This window comes from Toxotes jaculatrix, chromosome 21, assembly GCF_017976425.1.
Source record: "Toxotes jaculatrix isolate fToxJac2 chromosome 21, fToxJac2.pri, whole genome shotgun sequence".
NCBI classification, from domain to species: Eukaryota; Metazoa; Chordata; class Actinopteri; family Toxotidae; genus Toxotes; species Toxotes jaculatrix.
In genome coordinates this window covers 1,391,584-1,402,568 of record NC_054414.1, presented here as the reverse complement: position 1 = coordinate 1,402,568, position 10,985 = coordinate 1,391,584, and the positions used below count along the sequence as shown (strand labels likewise).

Genomic DNA, 10,985 nt, shown 5'->3' with positions numbered 1-10,985 from the left:
GCAACAGGTTAGGTAGTTTTATTTGTGTTGCACTATTTTTATCTTAATAAATATTTGAAAAGGAACTTCACAATGAATATTGTCCTTATTATTATTATTATTATTATTATTATTATTATTATCATTATTATTATTATTATTATTATATTAAATACAGGATACATACTGTAGATTCAAATGCAGTACAAATACTGTAAATACACAGTAATTTACTGTAAAATATCATCAGTATCATGTTGTAAATTTACAGCAACAAACTGTAGATTTATTTACAGTAATGTACTGTAATTCTAAAATACAGGAAGATACTGTAAAAAATACAGTAGTTTGCTGGTGAAGCTGCTGCCTGTAAATTACTGTAAATTTACAGTGAAAAGTTTAACAGTGTATGTTTTTTATTTTTCCGTGAACATATCACCTTTGCCCTGTTGTTGTGCGTTCGTTATGCGTGATAAACCAAACTGATACCGGCGTGCGTGGTAGCATCCTCATACATTTAATAAGTAACACACATCACAACAACAACAACAACAGCAACAAAAACGTTGGTTAAGTCGGTATTAGGTTCAACATATTTACACTCCAATATGGTTTCACACCTGAACCACAACCACTGCTTAACACTTGGGGTTTTACACAAATGAGTAGAAAAATAGAACGTCTTTCTTCTGTACATATTAAAAGACTAATACACATTGCATTTCATTAGAAGCGTCCTTGAATCAGTCACTGTACAAAAAAAGACACTGCAGCAAGGCACTAAAAAAAGGGAGAGGGGGGACTTTAGCTATAGTCATCCACAAACATGTTAGAATCAACACTTGGTCGGTTTAATAACTTAAAACTCTTTTCTTTATTCAAAACGTTATTGCAGTTATTTCACATTTAAACGCGCGGCCCAGTGCGCAATGCTCAATAAGCCTGGTGATTTCTTTTCTTTTTTTTTTTTTTTAAGATTCCCTTTATTACAACCGCCCTTGTGTGTTCTTATGAATTAATGGCTATAGTTACTGGTAGGTTCAGTAGACTGTGCAGGCAAAGTGCGTTCGTGTCAGTCTCTCTGTCAGTTCTGGAGCAAGAGCGGGTGGATGTGCGTAATTACGCACGACTGCACCATCCCGGCGCTGAGGCTGCTGTCTTCAGTTCACAGCAGTTTCAGAATCTTTATTTTTGTCTGGTTGTTTCATTTTTCTAAGCGGTTAGTGTGCGTCACGCTGCCATGGTGACAACAAAGTTTTTTTTTTTTCTTTTTCTAACTACGGACAGATCCCGTTGGTTGCGCTGATTCCACCCGGCGGCCGCTCCAGCCCGGTGCTGCCGGACGAGGAAGAGGACGAGGAGGAGGAGACGGCGGAGGACTTCCTCTCCTTCTGCCGCAGGTGGATTTTAGTGTGCCTCTTCCTTTCGTCGCTCCGGGCGAACTTTCGGCCGCAGAAGTCGCAGGCGAACGGCTTCTCTCCCGTGTGCGTGCGGATGTGTGTGGTGAGGTGGTCGCTGCGGCTGAAGTTGCGCATGCAGATCCGACACTGGAACGGCTTGTGTCCAGTGTGGATGCGGATGTGTCTGGTCAGTTCGTCAGAGCGCGAGAACCGCCGGTCGCAGCCCTCAGCAGGACAGGGGTACGGCCGCTCGTGGATAGGGGTCTTGCTGGGTCTGTTCGGGTACTTTCTGGGCCGCAGGATGGGCCTTAGGGGCAAGTTCTGTGGGCTGTAAGCAGCGGGAATTCTCGGCGCCCCAATCTCGGAGGCACCACCACCTGGACCCCCCAGCGTATAGTTCCTGATAGTGTTCAGCGGGGTCAGGGGTGGAGGGACGCGGAATGAATCGAGGGGACTTGGCCCGAACGGTTTCCGATCTTGGAGACCTGATGTGTGCATGTCCCGCTGACAAGCCGGCTGGAAGAAGCCCGAGTAGTCGGGAAGGATGGGAAAAAGCCCCGGCGTATCTGAGCTGCCGGGCTGCTTGGGTGAAGAGTAGGAGGGCGGCGGGTAAGAGGCGATGGGACAGGTGGAAGTGGACAAAAACGCCGAGGGGTCCTGGTACACCTCCCCGCAGCCAGAGGAGGAGTAAGGAGGCGGGGGGGAATAGAGGTGGTGGTGATGGTCTATCTCTGCCGGGTTCTGAGCCGCCATGGTGCAACTCAAATTTCCGCTGGAGAAGTGACTGGGAGATCCTGAAGAAGCCGGAGAGGAGGACGCTGAAGAGGAGGTAGGAGGAGGAGGATGGGGCGGCGGCTGGGCCACGTTGAAGATGCCCGAGACGATGTTGATCACTCCCTCGGGGTTCCAGTTACCTGGATACTGGGAGTCGATGGAGAACTTTCCCATGTAAGTGAATGTCTGATTGCGGTGGGACGCCGGCTGGGAGAAGCCACCGGAGTAGGACGAGAGGTCCAGGGAGCGCTTCTCTGCGCCCAGGTCCGCGCTCATCAAGCCGTCTACGGAGGAACACACAGCACATCATTAGTTGAGGCTACACGGTTAATGAACCTGTTCACACTACACAGGAAAGTGGGCTTTAAGCGGGAGAAAGCTGGTGCGTGTTTGTTTCATTATGCACGGACACTTCACGCGTTCTTATCATGTCATTACATTAATACAGGAAACATATAAACTACTTTTTAAAACTATGACAGAGGCAGAACTGATCTTATTATTTTCTGAAGGAGTCTACAAAAATGGTGTTGGAGCTGTAATTAGGCGTTCACGATATACGTCCGCGCAACTTTTTATACATGAACAATCCATGGTTGAAGGGTCGTCTTACCTGCTGTCACGTTAATCTGGTCGTAATGCGCTCCTAAATCAGTGTTGGGGAAGATAGCCACGGAGGTGGGCAAGCTGGAGGCGATGTCATCCATGGAGTACACGCTCTCGGCCACGGGATGCACGAATCCCCCGAGATTCACCGGCACCTTCTCTAAAGTTTTGGCCGCCATTGTGAAGAGAAAGCGCAAAAAGACAGGACAGGAAAAAAAAAGCCTCGCTTCTCTCTTATCTTTCTCTTCTTTTCTTTTCCTCCGAGCTCAGAATAAAAAATAACTGTGTGTGTTACAACCCCCCCAGCCTCTGCGTGTCACCGGGTGCGAGAGGATGAAGCTCTGTGCGTCCGCAGCGCCTCATGCGCTCTGGCTACAAAGGTAAAACTCTTGTAGGGAACACGGGCCTTGGCTTGCTCAGTATATATGGGAAACCTCTCGTGATGTCACTGCCCAAATACGGAGCGGGAGGGGTGTTCGATGGAGAGGTGTTGCAGCAGATTGGCTGAGAGGCTCCGTGACGTCACGTCGAAGGGAACCACTTGTCAATGGAGAACCCGCTGCATTTAGGAGAGAGTTTTCCACTTGATGCTTAACAGCGGCAAAATAGCCCCACACGCACGCGCGCGCACACACACAAATACACATACACACTAACAACATATCCTACACACAACTTTACGTCATCAACCTTTCTTTGAATTATTATTAGCTAATTATTATTCATTTCGGTTTGACATGTTTTCTCGTGTGTCTTCGATTTAATCGCGCTCTTAAATCAAAAGAGGAATTCCGGTGGAGCGTCTGAACCCATAAAAGGTCGAATCCGGTAAACAGGGGGTTGGAGGGAAGGGCAACACCTATGCTCCATATATGGTTTCGATTCCGGAATATGATCATCGGAAAGTGACGAGTTTTACCGAGCGGAGAGAGTGATAGAGAAACAGAGAGAAAGAGAGAGAGAGAGAGAGAGAGAGAGAGAGCGCCGCTCTGCTATAACCACACTTCAATGAGACGGACCGAAGAGCGGAATTTACTCCTTTTGGGTGCGAGAGACTCGCACTCACTGGCTCGGAAAGTTGTATCAGTCTGATTTGACTATGCTCTAGGAAAGAACAGATTTGGTTAACTGAGGAAGTTAAATATAGTCATTTAGAGATATTTATAGAGCTAAAGGAAACCATTATTTATAGAGGTAGAGGTAGTGGGACATGTTAAATTAAACATAGAGGAAATTAAAAAAAAGAAAAAAAAGAAAAGAAAAACAATTCCAAACGTGACAGTTTTAAAAATGTCTGTTTTTTTCCCCTCCCAAACATTTTTATTTTATTATCCAACGGCATGACGTTGTTTGACAGCCATAGGTCATAGTAATATGTCAGAAATGGTGGCTGATTGTGTAGCAGGTGTAGTGTTTTTACTCGATGCTGTTTTGTTTTTCTCATAAACGCTGGAACACGCGACACTGCTGTGACTGTCAGGCCCAGAGAGCTGAGAGTTGTGTGTGTGTGATGGTGTGTGCCCTCCTGTGGCTTCTTAAGGAAGTCAGATGAGTCCGCCCCCCACCACCACCACCACCACCACCGCCATCGCCACCCCACCTCCTCCTCCTCTTAAACTTCTCACACACACACACACGTACATGCACACACACACAGACAGGTCATGGACTCATTCTGCTCCCTCTGATCTTGTAAAGTCCCTCCGTGGGTGGACAAAAGTACAAAAGATGATAGACAGAAAATACTGGGCACCTTGGGTGGAATATAGTTTCCACTGTGTGTCTGTGTGTGAGTGTGTGTTGCGCCGTTCAACACTATTACGTTGCGCTCTAAATATAGGTTTATCATTGACCTTAGGGTGTCAGACAGTTTTTTTCAACTGACCCTGCTGCAACTGTGAACTTTTCACTGTGGAATCATCTGACATCAGGATGATGGCTGAATATTAACCCCTGATATTTATTAAAATATAAAGATGTTGTGGTTTGTCCTATAGATATTAAATAATGAATAATGAATAAAAGAGTAAAAAACACTACAATTAATAAAAAAAACTTTAGAACATCTACGTTCTTGTGGCAAAGTTCCATCCTAGTTGTTCCATCATAACCCGACTCATCCTGTGCTCACCACTGCTTGTCTGTTCCTTTTGTTGCTGTTGTTCCTTGTGTTTTGGTGAGACACATTTTTTACTGATGACAATAAATAAATAAACATAACATCTGATTACACTTCGTGAATCAGATGCGATCTTCTGATCATGTTGGTTCAGCTACTCCCTAAAAATGACTAACAAGTTTTTGATTATTACAAATCACACGTCTAGAAAAGTGACTAAATTTCTTAGTTTTGTAGTAAATGTAAAATAAATAAATAAAAATCAAGCATAAATGTGAAGAAATAGGCTGACGTGTAATACAATGTTAATTTTATTTCCGTAATCAAACATTGTAAGGCCAGGCCTGAGGTGTTCCTCTTGTAATTTGCCACCTCACTACTATTCCCCGCTTTATTGTTTTGCTCTGATATTTTAAAGTATTTATTTTATTCTCTCAATTCAGCTTTTAGACTTTTGATCGTTTCAGATTTCTGCTTTGCAGGCCTCACTAATGCTGTGTCACTGTTTGGAGCCGCTTATCAACAACTAATCTTCACTGTCAGTGTCACAGCAGCCTGTGTTTCATACGTTTCTGCTGCTGCTAGTACAAATAATGAAGATTATGGAAGTGAAAGCGAGGCACTGATGTGTCATCGTGTCTGCTTCTCAGGCCTGTGATTATGTCTTTCCATCCAACAAAAGGTGTGAGTGATGAAACAAACTATTTAAATAGCTTCAGTGTCACATACACGGGCGTCCTTCACATGAATGTAACACACAGTAACACACTAGTCAGTAACAACTGTCAATATCAGCTCTGATAAGAGTGGGGGAGTCATTTTCCGTGTGAACGCAATGAAAATGTGTGCTGTTAACTCCACTTGGATATGGGGGGGGGGGGGGGGGGGTGAGGGGGAGCTCGACTATGATCTGGCAAACCTCAACTTCAAACTGCATTAGGCATTGTTGAGCAGCTTGCAGCCCGGCAGTGGCAGTGGTGAAGTTGGTGATGAGCGGTGGTGAATCAGAAACAGGAAGTGTTGAGAGGTCTTAATGGTTTAAAGACTTCAGGCACATCTTCACTGGACAAAAGTAACATCAGTTGATATTGTATTTAAATTTACAGTGTTTTGTGAGGAGTTAATGCCAGTTAATGGAGTTAATGTCAGGCATCATTTTATTCTGAAAATCCTGTCAGCAGACCTGAGACAGGTGTGCTGCAGGCTGTCAGGTGAGCTCTGATGTCACAGACAGGTGAGCTGACATCTCAACACTACACCCATTAGTGATAGTTGAAGATGAGATTCTAAACCCATGGGCAGTTCACTTTGTGCAAAATGCTAACATTAGCATGCTAACACGATGATATTTAGCAGGTATAATGTTAACCATGTTCACCTCTAATTAGCACTGAACCTAGCGCACAGCTGAGGGTGATGGGAATGTCAGTCATTTTGCAGGTGTTTAGCCTTAAATCAAAGCATCAGACAGACTGAAATCAAGCAAATTATTTCTTGAGATTTCAGTCTGGATGAAAGTGGTGGACCGAGCGACTGAGCTGTGCTGCTAGCACGGCTAAAAATGACTATTCAGTGATCTCAGTGGAAATAAGGTTTTCTCGTGTTCACAAAAGTCTGATGCGATAATTTGATGATAATCACATCAGATTGTTATGTCATTGCTTACGTTTGACATCAACACATAACAGTTATTGTAACCTGTTGCAGCAGCAACGTAGGGAAAATCCCTGTACTGTCCCTAAAATATACCTACTGTATTTGTGACTAACGATACGCCTGTGGTTGTCAGTGGTTGATCAAGATAGACAGAAAGTTGTGGAACTGTCATAATATTGCCATAGGGACTGATAGTGTGTTCTTGTCAACAGTGAGTTTGCGACACGGTTACTATTAGAGATTTGTATAAAATATATTTCTTTGGTCCCATTTCACTCTCTTCCATTTTTTTCTGATGATCGGCAGAAGACAGTTTGAGTTTTCCGAGTAGTATGAAGTCTGTCTGTCTGACGATATAGTATCATGGGAATCTTCCTCTTAATGCCCGCCAGTTCACTTTCCAGCATTCTCCCTCAGGTTATAATCCTGCCACGAGTTTAATATAAGAGAACATACAGTTATTTCCCTGTCTGTTTAATTGTCGCAGACATCGAAACAAAACCTACACTGGATGCTGCTTTCTTTTGTAGCCCACATACTTTCTCTGTGTGGGAGTACAGCGAATGGGGTGTGCGCATGCAAATGTGTGTGTGTGTTTATATGTGTGAGTGGGGTGGAGAGACAATGACTATGCAACAGTCAAAGTGAGAAAGCTCATATGGTTTAAATTTAAATCTGACCCATCTTCAAATGACAGATCAATAATCATCACAGGGGATGCACCCACATGTATGCTGCTGGCTTTCAATGCCCATATATGGAGTGTTGCAAGGTGGATCAAGGACTTTCAATTCCCCTTATCTAAAGCTATATTAAATATCAGACATCAGGCAGTCAGTATGAAGGACGTGTATATTCATATATACATTCATATCATGTATGTACACATACCTACATAGATACATATAAATATACAGCAACGCAGCCAGTAGTCCTCAAGACATCTAGCTCTGGCCCACATTATTTAACTACACTGTAATACTTTGATGTAAATTTACAGTGAAATCTGAACAGCATTTTACTGTATTACTGTCATACAGTATCATACTGTAAACTGCAAAGCATCATGGGAGAAAATAAATGACAAATTACAGCACTTTAAGAGAATGCCATGTTTACAGGATTATACTGTAGTTTTTACTGTAAACGGAGCATCATGGGTACTGAAGAAAACTGCGGGAATTAAAATTTGAAAATCAACCGATAGCCCGGCATAACGGCTTTACCGTTGCATTTTATTTTAAAATTTGTTATTTCCACTTCGGTGCTCAGCCAGTCTACCAGCCAGGTCACCGCGAAGGCACAGACCCCGGACAATCTGCTCTGCATTTTTGATATCCGGAGCTGCCTGACGTCCTCCACTGAGTAAGTTTACATTAATTCACCTGTCTTATAAGGAAGATTTGAAGTTTTCTCCTGTTGTATTTTCTGCCATTTAGAGCAGCGTTAGAACAAAGCTGTTGAAAGGTTCCGTTTTAGCAAGCTAGCTAAAATCAGAACATATGTCAGCATTTTGTCTCTTTATATCAACGTTAATCGTTATAAACGTTATCTATTTTTCTGGACGATAACGTAGTAACGTAGCAAGTCTAACACTGCCTTGTGTGCCTGTTTGCACATATGTAAAAAGAGCCACAAAAAGTTAAGTGTTTGCTGTGTTCTAGTTAGCTAAAATTAGCGTTTCAAACATCCTTCAGGTTCTGATGGCACACTTCAAGGAGCCGTTGAATGCCCTCATCATCCAAACTGATGTAAGAGTAACATTATTTCAGTGTCTGTTTTGAACAATATTGTAGTTAGACATTTTCTTCTGTCATCACATAAGCTCTTTTCCATTATTCTAAAATTCCATTCCATTCACTGTCAATCAACATTTGACATTAATTTTGTTTTTGTGCTTTCTTAAGGTGTGTGCCACCCCAGCCATTGTGCAGTTGACTGTCACACTGCCTGACACACCACGTTTGATTAGCTTGTGTATTTCTCTGTTAACCATCTCTCTCTCTGTTATATTTTTCTTAGGTCCAATGACGCAGACAAACCAGCATTGGATGTTGAGCATAGAAAAAGAGGTGCTCTGTGAAGGAACAACCTTGGTGCTTGGGCTTGCCGTCGTCTTCTCCTCCTACTACAACTTTAATCTTCAATACCAACATGATGCAGCGTGCACACTGGAATTCATTCAGAGGTAGCTTCTTTTTCACATGTACTGTACCACAGAGCTTGACTTGATTGACTTTTCTTCACACAACACCATTTACATGTAGCAATAGCCAATAGTACCTCTGACAGCAACTACAAACATAATTACTGCCGCTGTTAGCATTGTTATGGCCACATAGTGCTGAACATGTCTTCATTCAAAGAGTGATATCACCTGAAAGAAAAATATTTTTGCCTTTCTATATTGTTTTTCAGAAGCTGCTTTGACATCAACCCTGAGAGGGGCACAAAAGTGAGCTGTGAAAAGGTACTAAGCAAGAAGAACGGCAAGATGGTCCAAAAGAAGCCAACATCAGTGAATCCGCATGTCAGCACACTCATCAAGAAGATCAGTGACTTCAAGTGGAACTTTGTCTGATCTAGCACACACATGCGCGCACACACGCACACACGTTTGTACAGCTATCTTTGTTAGGACACTCATTGACTTCCATTGTAATCCTGCCCTCCCCAGTCCCTTACCCCAACCTTAACCATCACAACTAATTGGCTAACAATAACCATCACCCCAACAGTGATCTAAACCTAATTCTAACCTTTACCCTAAAACCAAGTCTAAACCCTCAAACAGCCCTTTGAAAGGGTATAATAAAGGGAGAACCAGCCAAAATGTCCTCACTTTACAAAATGTCCTCACATCAATGGTCTAAAACTCAAACTGGTTCCCACAAAGATAGCTGTACAGAAACACACACACAACCCGATCACCCATATGCTCATTTAAACACTACATTGATTGTTTGCACTGCATAATTGTTTACATAATTGTTACTATACTGCTGCTGTTTTGCAACAGGTTAGGTAGTTTTATTTGTGTTGCACTATTTTTATCTTAATAAATATTTGAAAAGGAACTTCACAATGAATATTGTCCTTATTATTATTATTATTATTATTATTATTATTATTATTATCATTATTATTATTATTATTATTATATTAAATACAGGATACATACTGTAGATTCAAATGCAGTACAAATACTGTAAATACACAGTAATTTACTGTAAAATATCATCAGTATCATGTTGTAAATTTACAGCAACAAACTGTAGATTTATTTACAGTAATGTACTGTAATTCTAAAATACAGGAAGATACTGTAAAAAATACAGTAGTTTGCTGGTGAAGCTGCTGCCTGTAAATTACTGTAAATTTACAGTGAAAAGTTTAACAGTGTAGAAATTCTCAAATGTTCTCACCTCTAAGTGTTTAATTTGGATGTTCATATCAATGTCTCTCCTCAATTAACCCTCTGCAACATTGTTTCAGGCTGTTGGACACCTCAACACCTCAACCATTTTCTTTGAATTTTGTGGGATAATACCTCAACCCACATCACTCCTACCCAACTTTCATGCTTCGAGTAATGTCAATACCGACTGTTTAACGAAGCAACAGCAGACAAACAATCCTCAACCAAATTCTCAAACATTAATCCCAAGTGAAACAGAAAAAGCTTCTCTTGACATACATTTACAATAGTACATTAATCCTTTCAGAGGATTTTTTTTCCAGGTGTATATTTTTAGAGATGTTTTGTCCCATGCAGATTTTGATTTTTTTTTTTAATTTCTATGACTTTTCACGCAAAGCTTTCACAATTTGTGAATGTAAAATGAGATCAAATGAAGCAACAATGCTGCAGGCAACAAAGCATAAATGGAAATGGAAGACAGCCTTAAAGAAAGAAGTATTAGAAAACATGCAGAATAGTAGTAGTATGTGGTCAGGCCAGGGATGTACCAGGGGACCCACTTCTGGGAACAAGAATGAAGACTAAAGCGGTGTGATACTGGCTGTCTTTTGTGTCTCCAGGACACACCATAAAGGCCGGGGTGTAGTTGCTATAGCTGCACAAACCTTCCATCTGTTTCACATGCCCATCTAGTAGCATGAGGAGCAACAACATCATCTTGACTAATCCACATGGCCATGTTTACAGCTGCATGCGGAAGAGTGGTCTGTACTCCAACTGGTTAGTGTCACCCAGCATGTTAGGGAGGTTGTCATACATGGTCAGAAAAAAAAATTTGCTAGTAGAAAGCAAGTAGAAAATAATAATCAGCCAAACGGGGAAAAAAGGCAAGGAAACAAAAATACAAAAGATGAACATAAAATTGCTCTACACAAGGAAAACCACTGGTTCATTTGACAAAAGTCCAGACGAACTGGCACAGGACAAAGGAAGCTGCAGACAATATATACACACACAAGTTAATGGGGAA

At 42.0% G+C, this 10,985-nt stretch overlaps 1 protein-coding gene across 1 annotated transcript; it reads right to left on the bottom strand.

The window, feature by feature from the left end:
- Positions 1-473: 473 nt before the first annotated feature.
- egr2b (early growth response 2b) lies at positions 474-3,139 on the bottom strand. The gene is made up of 2 exons (XM_041029482.1): positions 2,767-3,139; positions 474-2,437 (listed from the first exon to the last, which is right to left on the bottom strand). The coding sequence occupies exons 1-2, from the start codon at positions 2,936-2,938 to the stop codon at positions 1,257-1,259; spliced, it is 1,353 nt and encodes a 450-aa protein (XP_040885416.1). The 5' UTR covers positions 2,939-3,139; the 3' UTR covers positions 474-1,256.
- Positions 3,140-10,985: the final 7,846 nt, after the last annotated feature.

What these genes read in the sequence shown, in the direction of transcription:
- egr2b (XM_041029482.1), bottom strand. Translation starts at nt 2,938, where the DNA reads ATGGCGGCCAAAACTTTAGAGAAGGTGCCGGTGAATCTCGGGGGATTC. An exon ending in CCAGATTAACGTGACAGCAG is followed by an intron (nt 2,438 to 2,766) that starts GTAAGACGACCC and finishes GTTCCTCCGTAG; the next exon opens with ACGGCTTGATGAGCGCGGAC.